The 14,359-nt window shown below is 45.6% G+C and overlaps 1 protein-coding gene across 11 annotated transcripts in view; it reads right to left on the reverse strand.

Moving 5' to 3' along the window:
- Positions 1-14,359, reverse strand: part of TLN2 (talin 2) — a 7,472,684-nt gene that overhangs the window by 5,675,172 nt on the left and 1,783,153 nt on the right. For all 11 annotated transcript variants that reach the window (XM_069624483.1, XM_069624482.1, XM_069624486.1 and 8 more), the window contains one exon: positions 11,964-12,130. In XM_069624483.1, the coding sequence (XP_069480584.1) occupies positions 11,964-12,130 (167 nt within the window). The remainder of the gene's footprint in view (positions 1-11,963; positions 12,131-14,359) is intronic.

Raw genomic sequence — 14,359 nt, forward strand, 5'->3', positions numbered from 1 at the left:
CCTGGCAATGATGGAACTCCCTTCCTTCCTAATCACTGTACAACACTAACAGAAGAAATTAGATCATTTAGACAAGGTGAATAACAGAAGAATCATTCTGCGACATTGGAAAGAAAAGAAACCAATTTTAATTAGGGAATGGACGGATCTCATGCTGCAAGTTGCAGTGTATGAGAGAAACATTTTAAAGGGAAAATTGGCTGAAACCAAAGCAATACCTGTTTTGTACAAATTCTTGAATTTACTTTGAATCCATTCCTCTTTCCATCCGTTGGTGAAATGGTTCTGTACTGGTTTTGTAGACTAGGCCTTACATTTCACTTTAGTCCTAAACATGTGTGCATTTGTATTTACTTTATGAAAACATGCATGTCTGTTATCTTTATTTTGGAAAAGTTACCGAAAAAAGATATTCCTAAAAAAAAATGAAAAATAGTCACTGGAACAAGTAAGGAGATGCAAGAGCATCTCAGATTTGCACCTGCTGCTTTGTAACAGATTCCCAAAGCCTAAAAAGTGAGCAAATCTAAATATTCATATAGCATCTTTCAGGTGCTCACGTGCAAATGCGAGTCACAACGATTTGCTCAAGGGCATCACAGAGACACATCCCCAGATTTGCTTACATTTTTGGCTTCAAGGGTTTGGAATAAGATAGCAGGAGTGAAAAGATGTGGGTTCTTCACTGGTCAGGGTAGAGACCACAGGTAAGTTACTTGTATGTGTATTCCATCATGCTGTGCACCAGTAGTTTAAGTGTACGACATACAGACTCAAGAAACCGAATGCAGAAACACAGGCCCATCTGGTCAGCTTCCTTCAACTGCCTCTCACAGAACACTAACTCAACCAACACCCAGCATTTCGCAGAATATTCCACACCCCAGCTTCCAGTGAAGTAATGTATAGTCGAGCACATTACTACACCTCTTCCTCTGTTCACCAAACAACACACACACACACCTTACAAAATCTATACCTCGGCTCAACAAATTGTTGAGAACCACCACCATGTTAGGAACCACCACTAACAATAGGTATGTTGGATGGAACTACCATAACCTGAAACGCACATATTGAAGACGCCCCAACCTGCAGATGACAGCGAGCGGAAAATACCATACTCCCCAAATGGATGGAAAAGATACAAGAGCAACATGCTACTATGCAAAACTCTGCATACTCCACTCCGTCCTATGGTATTGTAAAGAAAAGTACCTTAACACAAACAGTTGAACAATGCCAGCAGTAACCCGAACAGTAAGACATGGCATACCCTGAAGTTGAGCACGCCATACCGCACCCAGTGTTGGACCACCAAACGGTAATCCACAGAAACCACACTGTAAACAGTTTACACAACCACCACCGAACGGACTGCATCCAGCAGTCAAACTAACCACAACACCTGACTGTAACCAAAAGTCAAAACAAACACAACCCTGAGTGTAACTGACCATCAAACATGTACCTCACACACCCGACTGTAAACAACAGTCTATGAAACTCCAACAACCATGCACCTCACATGACACATACAACTATAACCAACAGTTGAGTCCTGACAAACTATACCGTGCACCTCACACTGCAGATAGTAAAATAGAACACCACACACAAAATACCATGCACCTCCCATGGCAGACACTGTAACCATGCACCTCACATGGCACATACAACTATAACCAACAGTTGAGTCCTGACAAACCATACCATGCACCTCACACAGCAGATAGACACAAATAATACCATGCACCTCCCATGGGCACCATCTGTAACCAACAGTAACATCAACAGCAGCAATAATTCTTGACTAACTGTAATCAACAGTTAGTAACGCCCTTTGAGCCGCCTTGCCCGCAAGGACGCACAGTGACCCAACCATTCAACGCACCCGACATTACTACACTGATACCACCATCGACTGACAAACAAATGAAAAACACAGTTGGCCAATAGGTGCAGTCCATACCCTCAAGTCCCACCATTTTCAAACAGACATCCCCGCCCCCTCAAGTCCCAAAGTTTCCAGTGGACCTCCCCATTTCCTCAGGTCCATAATGACTGAAATGAGTGCTTTCCACACCCAAAATATACAATGTAAATAATATACATACCCTGTGTAAAACTACATAACCTCCAAGATCTAAATACCACCTCCAAACCTAAACATGAGGCCACAACATGCACTGTGAAGGTATCATGAAGCAAGATACAGACAACAAATTCAAAGTTGTCTGTGACTGTCAGGTGACCCTTGACAGCTGCCACCTGCAGCACCTGATGCGCTAGGTGCAGCAATAAAAAAGCCATGTAGGTGTATTGCAAGCAAAAGGATCAATATCTTTAGCTCTACACCAGCTGCAAAACATGTACCAATGGCAGCTACATTGTGCTTTTGATGATAATCTTCTTGCTGAAAGCAACACCTCCATCACGTCTTCCAGGAGGTCCCAATCTTTGTATCTTAACCTCGCAGAAACCAGGAGTGAGGTTTCAGAGTTCTTATTTCTGAGTGAAGAAGACGGTCTCCCTCTTGTTAGAGCAGGTCCACTCTATGGGGAAGACAGAATTTGAGGGCCGATGGACATGTCTAGAAGGTCCGAGTACCACGCCCTCCTGGCCCAATATGGAGCAATTAAGATCACAGACTTTCCAAACTTCCTCAACCTTCTGATGACATGAGGAATGATGGGGACTGGTGGGAACGCATACAGGAGTGGAATGTCCCAGTCCACTATGAACGCGTGCAGCAGTGCTCCTCTCTGAGTTAATTCCCTGGAGCAGAACAGGTTTATTTTCCTGCTGATACTGGATGCCAACAGACCAACTTTAGGGGGTTGCCCAAAGGGCAAAGATCTCTAGAAGGACTTTGTGGGAGACTGAGTTTTGCCTACTTGGAGCATCCGCCATTGTGTTCTCTTCTCCGCCTAGTTGAAGAGCCGATAAGAGAGTTTCCGTTTTGCAGTGCCCAATACCAGATCTGCATTGCCTCCCTGCACTGTGATAGTGACCATACACCACCTCTCTGGTTGAGGTAATACACTTTCACTGTGTTGTCCATCATTAGCGGGACTATCTCCCCCTGCATGGAAGGCAAAAAGATCATCAGCGCCAGTCTGATTGCCCTCAGCTCTATAAGGTTTATGAGCAGTCTTGATTCTGATGGGGGCCAAAGTCTGCTGATAGTGAGATTGCTCATGTGAGCTCTCCATCCCGTGCAGGAAGAATCGTTATCTCTGGCCAGGGTTGCCAAACAGGTTCCCCCATCATCACATTCTCCTTGCAGACCAACCACAGGAGGTCATGTGCGACCTCGCTCGGGACCTGAAAGTGGTCTGCCTGAGAATTGTGACCATTGGAATCTGAGGGCCCACTGGAGGGACCTCGTCCATAGGCGGACCTCTGGCACCAGGAAAATGCAGGATGCCATGAGTGCCACCAACCTCAGAAAGTTTAATGTTGGAAGATGTTGGGCACTCTGGAATCTCATTACCTTCTGCAACACATGCTGAGCCCTCACATCGGGAGGTGAACCATTCCCGGGGGAAGAGTGCAGGACTGCTGCAATGAATTGCAGCTTCTGAGAAGGTGTCACCTGGGACATCTTGAAATTGAGGGAGAAGCCAAATTTGTGGAGAGAGTGCTGTTGAGATTTTCCAGAGCCTGTTCAGGAGAACGCGCTCTGATCAGGCAATCGACTAGGTAGGGAAAAATGTGAATCGCTCCCCTCCTTACATTCACTGTCAGCAGTGCCATCAACTCAGTAAAGTCCCTCGGGGTCGAGGTCAGCCAGAAAGGCAGTACTCAAAACTGATAGTGAGAACTGCCAATGGCGATTCTCATGTATTTTCTGTGCTTGAGATATATGGGCACATGAAAATGAGCATCCTGAACATCGAATGACACCATCTAATCCTGGAACTGAAGGGCCTGGAGGACCTTTGAAAGAGTGACCATCTTGAATCTGTCATCTGTCATTTATGGTGGGCAGAAGAAGGAGTCGGACACACGGAAGACCTGATTGAGTTTTGTGTAATGAAAAATATAAGAAAAGGCCTAGCTGTCCCTATCTCTAGAGGGAATACCCTACCTATCTAAAGAAACTAAAGGTTTGTAAAGTCCAAAAAGAAAACTGTACTCCGTCCAAACTATCCTATCTGAACCTACCACCATTATAACTAACTTAGAGAGAGATGGGAACAACATCTTGGTCTTCACCCGGCCTCTCCAGTTCATTCACCAGTTCCTTTGGATAGTTATCTGTCCCCAAGGACAGACAGTTTCAGTAATCCATTTGTGTAGCTCTTCTAAAAAGCCATATCTCTCTTGCTTTCTGTGGCTCCGTTTATGGAACCTTCCACTGAAAAATGTCTTGCATCTCAGTCTGTAGTTTCTCTTTTCTCCGCAAGTCTTCCTCTCCAGGAATGATCTGGGCTGATCCTTCCCCTTTTTATATATTTTTTATTTATTTATGTATTTTATTTATATTTATATAGCGTGCAAGCAGCCCAGGGGCACTGAGGCGCTGTTACTTGCAATAACTTGGTTACAGGGTACAGGCATGATAAACACATTATGAATACTACAAAACTTCGTACTGTTACAGATATAGCATTTGGTCATATATTACAACTAATATGATAGGTATTCGTGCTGGTGTGTCAGGCCTTATGTGAAGAGGATAGTTTTCAGAGTTTTGCGGGAGGTGATGAGGAAGGCCTCAGATTAGCATCATCACATGTTTTCTGTAAAACAAATGTCTATTCCTTGGCTGATTGGACTCCAGCTATTTTTATAACCCCTTCTCTTTCTGGGGTTTTGCTTTTGATTGGCATTTGTCTTTTCCATATAACCCAGTCCTGACTACCGGGGCGAGTTTTCAGCTTCCTACAATAGCTTTCTTTCAACTCGGGGTTACTCATTTATTTCCAACAAGACTTTAGTCCCACTTTCTCAACCTAATGGCAGCTATTTTGATTCAGCCTATCTCTTCCAATTCTTTCACTCCTGATTTGACTTGGTCTTTTATTTCTGACAAAGTCTTGACTGATGGGACAAGGTTTCACCATCATATAGTATCTTTCTTTCCCCTCAAGGTTACTCGTTATTGGTTTCCAACACAACTTTAGTGCCACACTTTCATCTTTTTGAATGGGACGAGTTTTCTCTAGTTCATAATGATATCCTGTGGGCTTATTTATTTATTGGACATTTGTATGGCGCCTATAAACACGTTTTTCAAACAGGGGAAGAACCACCAGATGATGGTCCTACTAGGCCTTGTGACATTCGGACCGTGCCAGTGCTGATAAGTGCCGGAAAGAGAGCAGAAGGCTGGGGTAGGGGAAAGGGGAGAGTAGAAGTGCAGGAGGGATGGGGTCTCAGGGACAGAGCAAGTGATGAGGGGACCCCCAAGAGGACAAGAGCCAGGGGAAACCAGGGGTAGGGGTAAACTAGTGTGAGGAATCGGGACCAGATTTAGGGCCTGATCACGACTTTGGCGGTAACCCTTAAATCCGGCGGTAGCGCTAATACCGCCGGATTTAAAGGTACGCCAAATCAGGACTTCGGCGGATTTCGCCCCAGCTCTTAGCTGGGGGGAAATCCGCCGAAAATTCGCGCTATTACCGCCGGCGGGAAATCCGCCGGCAGTAAGAGCGCAAATTTTCCCCATTGAGCCCAATGGGGAATGGGGCATTCCCGAATGGGCTCAATGGGGAATGGGAATTACTTTACCGCCGAACTCGTGATCCGGCGCTATTAGCGCCGGGGAGTTCGGCGGTAGGGCTATTAGCGCCGGCGGTAACGCCCAAGTCGTGATCAGGCCCTTATGCTAGTCAGGGAGGGGTGCCCGAGGAAACATGCTGGTTAAGGGGTGCTGGGAAAGACTGGATGAGGGGGGGGCCTGGCCACTGTAAGGCACATAGGGGACCAGGCACCAGTAGCAGTGGCAGGAGGACATTAGCAAGGGGGTCGGAGGGAGAGGGAAGGAGGAGGCGAGAGGGAAGGAGGAGGAAAAAAGGAAGGTCTTGAGAAGTTTCCTGAATGTAAGGAGATCCGGATCAAGTCCTAAGGGGGCAGGAAGGCTGTTTCAAGGGCAGGCCCCTGCTGAAGAAAGATCTACCGACCAGTCCGACCACCACATCCATCTTGTGGTCACGCCACCACAAGGTTTGCTGATTGCTTTCTCATTTGACTCGAGACAGTAAAGACAGACACAAGTGATAACAGTTCAAGGGTGTTTATAAAACTGTATGTGGGGGTTGGAAAAACGCCTAATCTAAACCTAAATCTAAGATGGGAGCAAGCTACAACCATCAAATAATAATAAGGCAGTCCTAGTGGCGTCTTGTCAAAATCAAAAGGCCTATACTAAGAAAAACCTATTGACAATCCTTACGCTAAATACAAAGAAAGAGTGTGGGATGAGATTCCTAAGAAAGAAAGAAGTGTTCACAAATAAGTCAGGATGGGGTAGGTGGGGGTCGAGGACCTGATGTATTCCCAAAAAAATAAACAAAAGGTTCCTTTCTGCTTGCACGTTGGGTGACACCTTTTCACCCCTGGATCCCCCTCTTCCAGGCTCAGAACCACCAAATGTTCTTTGCAATATCAGGACCTTCGGTAGTTAGGTTTCTTGCTTCCGAGGGTTTGATGAGTTAAAAATAATAATCAAAAAGTTCCTTCCTGATTGTACTTGAGGTGATATCTCGTCACCCCTGTGTCCTCCTCTTCTGGGCTCAGACCACTCTCGAATCTCAGCCTCCCTCAGTCACGTTCACCCTGGCTTGTATTCAAAAGATTTCTCTGTTATATTCACGTGTCTGTGGGGTGATGGCTTCTCTCCCCTGGATCCCTCTCTTCTGGGCTCAGACCCTTCACGAATGCTTGCCTTCCCTCCGTCGGGTTCACTAGGACTTTCAACACAATCTCATCTGTGAGATTCACGAGTCTTAATGTCTTTTTAAACAGTTCACTGTGGACATCCCTCTGCCGGGTTCACTCTTCTCAACACACTATTCATTGGGACTTTTGGCTTCGCCCCCTCTCTATCGGCATCCCTCCGTCGGGTTCAGTCTTGCCAATTTGATCAATCACACAGTTTCTTGAACAGTTCTTATGATGCGGGATTCACTTTCCATAGCTTCACAATCATCTGCCGGTCAAAGACTTTTGACTGTAAAGAGGATTTTACAAGACCCCTGTATGACCACTTCAAACCCTTTTGCGCCTTTCCCAAGGCCTTCTGGTAATGGTAGTTTCAACAACAGTGTAGTCGCACAGAGTTTCCCAAGCGACCACCAACGTGGTGCCTGACTCCTCTGTAGCTGGTTTTCCCCTTTCGTATCAACAGCTCTTTGTACTTTCTCCAATTAGCTGCTTGCTACTTTTGTCAATACAGTTCGGTTTCTTATCAGCTCTCGCCTCGACTCACCGGCTGTGACGAATGGCTTGGCCTTTCTTGTCTCTGGAGTCAAGGCCAGTACCACAATGGCAAGCATCTCTCCCCAGATTGGTTATCAGAGGAGGAGGGCCTGTGTACCGTTGACATCTGCTGCAACACACGCTTGCTATTGTTTGCGGTCTTATGATTCCTTCTGTGGAGGTTTCATGGACCTGGCTTGGAAAGGGCAAGGTTGCTTCTCTCCTTTTCACCCTCTCGATTTGCGCTGTCTTTCTCCTCCTCTTGAACTGCCGTGCTGAGTTAGCTCTCTCGTGGTGCGGCTGCCTTGCTCATATTGTGCTATCGTGCTCCACCTTTTATCCCTGTGGGGAAGGGAAAGGGCTGTCAGGTGTGTGTGATTCGGGTCAATTGCCTGCCTTTGCCCGACCCTTATGATGGGACATGTCAGGTAAACAGTGTTGGTGGTTTTCCGTCTTCTTTCGTGGTGTGCGAAAGAGTTTTTGTCAGAAAAGCAGGGGTCGGGGGGGTTGAGTGTCTAAGTATCCTACGGGGTACGATGGGGAAAAGGTGTTATAAGAAGGGGTATACTGCATCTCACCTGTTGGCGTCCCACTTCCACTCCCCAAATACCCCCCACCCCATCCAGGTGATCCTCCCACACTTCGCCACCCACAGAAACTGGATCCAATAGCGATGGCCGTGTCCTGGCCACCTGGATGACAGATCCCTGGGAACTAGTAAGTGAGACACCTTCAGGTTTCTCACACTCCACAGGATTCATCACATATGCCCGAGACCCCAGTACAGAGGAGAACGCCATTGATGCTGGAGAGCAGAAAATTGTCAGTTGGTCTACGCGAAAGCCCACAGTGTTGTCACAGATGGCCTTAAAAATGTCAAGAATCCGATGGGTGGTTCAAGACTTCTTATTGATTACAACATGTGGGTTGATGAGACAGCAGATCAACTTGTCTAATGGGTTTCCCTGACAGGTCCCTCAACCTCCAGTGGTTCCCCTACACCCTAACCCAGGCCTCCTGGTCACCCAAGGTTAATGTGAATTGTAAAGCTCGCTGACACCTGCTGACTAATAAAGCCTCTTTATCAAGGGAGAGCCTAAAGGCCAAGGCCTTATCTATCTTACTCCCTATGCAGTTTCCTAAGGATGCTAGCATTCCTACAAAGCTGGTATTAATGATGTTGAAGATGGTGGCTGTATTCGCTAAGACTCCTTTTCTCTCTCTCTCTCTCTCTCTCTCTCTCTCTCTCTCACTCCCCTTCCTGATCTTGTTGCCTTACTCTTTATATCTTTCTCCCTTATTCAATCTCCCCTCTACCACCATCTTCTCTCCACTCCTATGGCTCAGATTGTCTCACTCCATCGCCTCCCATCTCCTTTCTACTGCCACCTCTTTCATCCTCTTTTCCTTTGATTTTCCCACACTCCTCTATCTCCACCACTTCCCACCTCCACAGACTACTCAGGCCGGGAGGATAGCTCAGGGGCAATGTGTTTGTCTTGGAAGCAAGACAATGGAGAGCAACAAAGGTCGAATCCTGGTCCCGCACTTAGAGACTGGTCTCCGGTATTAAGCTTGCTACATAAGATGAATTACTCTCTCCTACCTCTACAACGTCTACCTCTCTCCCTCTACCATGCACACCTCTCTTTTCCTCCCCCTTCTACCGCTACACTCTCACTCTACCTCTTACTACGTCTTGCAACCTTCTCTAAAACCACTCTTTCTCTGCCAATCACACCTTCAATCTTTCTACTAGGTTCCGCGCTCTCTCACTCTCAATTCTTCAACTGCACTCTTTATCAAACTCCTCCATAGACTCCTCAACACTCTGCTCCTCCTTCCATCTGATCTCATGGTCAACCTTCACACTTCCTGCCATCACTCGAACACGTTCCACACTGTCTTGATTCTTTGGGCCTTTTATACCCATTCTTTCCCGTTTCTCCTTTCTGCCTTCTCTCCCCACTGGATCCGCATCCCACTGAACTCTAGGGCCCAATTTGTTCCCATTTGCTTCCTCTGGATTGGGTTATCACAGTGCAAAGGTTTGTCAAGTAATGTTTAGCTCCGCCCCTTCTCCATGCATAGCAGATTGAGCAGTCTCTGTTGTTTCTCACGTTGAGTGTCGGTTCAGTGTTCCGCATGCTCTTCGCCACAGTGAGTTGTGCTTTTCTCTTTGGTGATTGTCCGGCACCTGAGTGTCAGAATCTGTTTTGGAGTCATAAGTAGCCCTCCCCAGACTGCTGTACTCTTCCATTACCACGTTCCATTGCAGTTCTTGTAGTTCTAAAAATTCAATAAGGAAAACTGGCCAGAATTTAGGGTGCAAGGTAGTGAGCGGCTGACAGTCATACCAGTGTCAACAATCAAGGCACATGTAGGGGGTTCAGGAATTGGAACCCTCCCAGCTCCCTCACCCCGCCTCTGAGGTAGGATTGGCTGTGGCATTCACCATAGTAAGCCACCTAAACCAGGTTGGAAGTGGTCCCTATCCCGCCTGACAGGGTCAAGACCCTAACCCCGTCACATTGGGGAACCAGAGAACCAGGAGAGGTGCTTCACCAGCGACTGCTGACCCCGGAAGGGGCCAAAACAACCAGCCAATTGTGGGGAACTGGAGAGCCAGGAGAGGCACTGCACCAATGACCTATGACCCAGAGAAAAACTGGGAAAACCAGTGTGATAGGAAACCCACCGTTCAGAACCAGCAAAACGTGAAAGGCAATGCTACAGCAACCCCAACCTATTCACTGAAGAAGAAATCCCAGTTGAGAAATGGAGGGCAAGGAGAGGTTTTCTGATAGTAACCACAAGGAAGTGTAGAAATTAAAGAATGAGACAACTGGGTACTATATCCCAGTAACGAACAGAGAAGGTGCTATAGAGTGAGTCAGGCACTATGACAGAACAGAAGTTAAACACGTGAGAGGGGAACAATGTACCAGTATCCAAATAAAGGAAGCAGATAGTAAACTAAACACTTTATCCCAGTGTCCAATGGGCTAGCCTAACCTGGGTGTTGTACCAAAGGACGATTAAGGAGAACAAAGACAAGGACCCCACAGATTTTTACTAGCCTAGAATAGATTGAAAAATACTTTAAACTAGATTTGGATTTTATGTGACAACTGTTACTTTTCAGTTGTAACTTAGGATCAACCAAAGGGCTGAACTACTTATAAGATTAAGTTTGGAAACATGTTGTTGCCACCAAGTTAGAGGTCTCTTCACTTATAGTGAATGTGTGCAGGGGCACCAGTTACCCTTCACCTTATTGGTTATCCTACTACCATTCACTTTATTACAGTAATCCACTTTTAGTTCTAGCTCAACCCCTACCTAGAAATCCTGACTAAAATTACAATAAATCTTTTAGAACCAGTACCCTCTTGTGTTATCACTTTGTCCAGCTGCATCTGTCACGCTACTTGGTCACCACACAAGCTACTTTCACGGGTTAAAAGCATAGCAGGGGGTTGAAAAGATTTTAACTGTTTTATCAGCAGATTGGGGACAGGTGCGCACATGTCTGGGAGAAGAAAACACAAGGAGAAACCAGGTCAACCTGCCTGCAGCAGCCCAATAATTTTCCCTCTTTTGTCATGGCTATTACGAGAGAATTGCAAGTCTCCTATAAAATAGAAATCCCCTGCTTCAATAAGAAAATAAAGTATAAACTATGCACAGTGTATTTAGGAAACCTCACATTATATAAACGAAAGCTGGGAGGCAAATCTGCACCCTAAAAGTCATGTAGCGCTGAAACTAGTGCAAGAAGCAAAAAAGATTAAAATAGAAACATTGAAATCAGATGGTTAGGGCTTGATAAAGCATCAGACATCCCAAACAATAGCCACTTACTGATTTCATCAGCAGCCGGGAGATTGGCTGGTGTGTCATACATGGGGACATGGCTGATGAGGGCTCCATGGGAGGCAGTTGGCCAAAGACTGTTGGAGGACTGACCAGGAGTGGAGCTGAAATTTGGTTTTCAGATCTTATAATGGCCTACTTCATTATTTGAATAAACCTGCCGTTACAACTTAACTTGAGCAGAGGGATGGAATCCCACTTACAACAAATATCTGTAAGCATTATAAAGCACAAGCCATCCTCCTCTTTTTCAGCCCTGAAAGGTGGTCCTTTGTAAAAACTAAATTTCAAGACTCGCGAAAAAGGTTGTTCCTCTTACTTAAAATAGAAGTAGACAGAACACGTTGAATGGGTGAAACTTGCTGCTAGACACTGTACTACAATGTGCAAACTGGGAGTGCATTTGATAAGAGTAGATTTTATAAAAGCAATACAATTTCATTTTAAAATTAATTTTAGACTTCTCGAGTTACTTTTGTGACTGCCAATAGTTGTAGCCTGTTACAGTTCTCCTTAGTGGCAAGCCTGTTTGTAAAAGCACATGCACAAGTTTGCATTTCTGAGGAGTCAGTGTGGACACACACAACATGTAACACCAAGCACCACATTTGAGGCCTACATAAAAGTGACAATTTCTCTTGGTTCATACGTGCAAATACCTTTGCTGCTTCCACCATCCGCGCCGTAGAATCTGCCAGAAGTTTTGCAGCAGCCAACAGTTTTTTAGAATTGTCCATGTCGATGTCTGCCTCTGCATCTGACCGCATTGCATTGACAAGATCTGAAGTAGCTTGGGCTAATACTCTTGCCTGCCGCACCATTTCCCCTACAAAAGCAAAATAAGGTTATTATTTTCAGAATTTCTCCAATTTAGGGTTTACACATCTGGAGGGCATGTTTAAAACAAATTACTTACTTGCAATGTATTTTTCTGATGGATAAAATAGGCCTCATTATAAGTTTGCCGGTCCGGAAACAAGGGTGCCGGTAAGCTCACTGGCACCCTTGTTTCCGGACCGGCAAACTACAAGTCTGCCTGACGGAGCCGCTGTCCCCAACAGGCTGACCCTGACGGGCTCAGCGGCCACGGTAGAAAGACCCTCCACGTGCCGGTGCTCCCGTGTCCCCACTCCCATAGAGTCCCATAGGATGCTATGGGAATGGGGATAAACAATTTACCGGCGCCAGACTTCCCGGCCGCTGGACTCGGAATGAGCCGGTGGTACCTGGAGGTCAGGCGTCGGTAAATTATTCTGAGTATGACTAATTCCACCGACTCATTCCACTGATCCAAACACAGAACTCAAGGTGGTCGAATTGAAGGTTTTGAATCAATAACAAACTAGCGTTAGTCTAGGCAACCCAAAAGAATCATTTTTCAGCCTGCCATACCATTATAGTAGTGTGAAGACCATATGCAAATCATGCTTGGTCTGAACTGCTATTACCCATCCCTCCTGCACGGGACAATAAACCCTAGACATGTTTCCGGCTCAGTGTTCATTGTCAGTGAGGTGTCGCTTGTGTGACGGGTCGGAAGAAGGGGCAGACACTTTAAGGACATTTTGGTGTTTTTATTAAATTATATAGATGAGGCCTAACTTTCTTTATCTCCTAAGGTAAGGTTCTCCTTACCTTACCTAAAAGAACTAAGGGTGCTTGTTAGTCGCCAGGAAGTCCCAAAGTAAAAATGTCTACGGCCTAACCTAACTCTACCACTAAGTTAAAGAACTTGAACTCACCCAAAAGAAGATCCTTATTCTCTTGGGTTGACGGTTTCTTCAATAGACTCTGAATGAAATGTTTCTCTTTCACCTGTTCACTTTCTTTTCTCTTCTTCAGTAAACCCCTGGATATTTCCTGCAGGAGCTCTTTTAACTCTTGAACAGCAATTCTGTGCTGTGTGCTTTCTTTTAGGATATGCTGTGGGCAGCATGTCATTACATACTATTCACACTCTTGTCTCTTCTTTTATAGTCTCTCAATTCCCCCTTGGTTAGATTGTATGGGTTTTGATACCTTGTACAATTCCTCTCTGCTGGAATCCTTCTTTAGTCCCTTCTCTTCTATTCTTGGACTCTCTTAGCACTAGTATACCATAGTTTTCAAGACAAGGCTTTGGGTCGTGCTTTTTCCACTCTTTCTCCCTTGGCTTAAGAGATCTTATCCCTTCCTCCCAGGGTATTTGACTCCAGTCCCTTTCCATTACCTGTTTGGGGTTATTTGGTGCTAGCTCTTCACAATGGCAGTTAATTATCCTTAGTCCTCGTGAATAGGACGAATTACAGTCTTCATGCACGTTACTGCCCTCACATGGTTGTTGGTTATTGATTGTAGACACCTTTCACATTGGTCACATTGGTAATTCAACAACTGCCTTCCACTTAACTCGTCTTTATGACTGGGATGAGTTGTACTCGAGGGCCCATAACACAGCCTACTGCTCCAGAACATTGATGTGTAGAACCTTCTACTCCGGAAGCCAGAGGCCTCTGGTGTGGGACTGTCCGGTGTGCGCCCCCCATCCGTCCAAAGAGGCGTCTCTGGTGACTGTAGCCTGAAATAGTGGAATGGTAGAACCTGAAACGGGGCCTTGAGGCAAATAAATTATTGTCTGGAACCTGCAAGTCTGTTTCCTATCGTGGGGGTCCAACTAACACACGTGAGTGCACAAGTTCAAAAATGTTTCAAGCAACAGTGTACAAAATATGTCACAAACATTGACAAATCTTGTGAAGATAGATTGTCTTTTACTGAGGACAGTATCTATAACTGTGTGAACGTGTTATGGCCATCCGAGTTGGAAAAATATGGAAATAATGAAATTATTAGAGTGGCAAAACACTTTTCTGATTCAATTGTTGACTGCAATTTTTCAGTAGTAAGTCCTGGAACAATTCTGTCTCAGTGACAAGAGTCTAAAGTATTTGCCCAAAACAGCATTTGTAAACTGTCACCAAAGGAGATCTGTGTGAAACTGGCAACCCTCTATGGCACCTCATATCCCCAGCATGTGAAGCTTATAAACATCTTAAGGGTTTTCCCTGTGTCCATT

This window comes from Ambystoma mexicanum, chromosome 11, assembly GCF_040938575.1.
Source record: "Ambystoma mexicanum isolate Mex_15411 chromosome 11, UKY_AmexF1_1, whole genome shotgun sequence".
NCBI lineage: Eukaryota > Metazoa > Chordata > Amphibia > Caudata > Ambystomatidae > Ambystoma > Ambystoma mexicanum.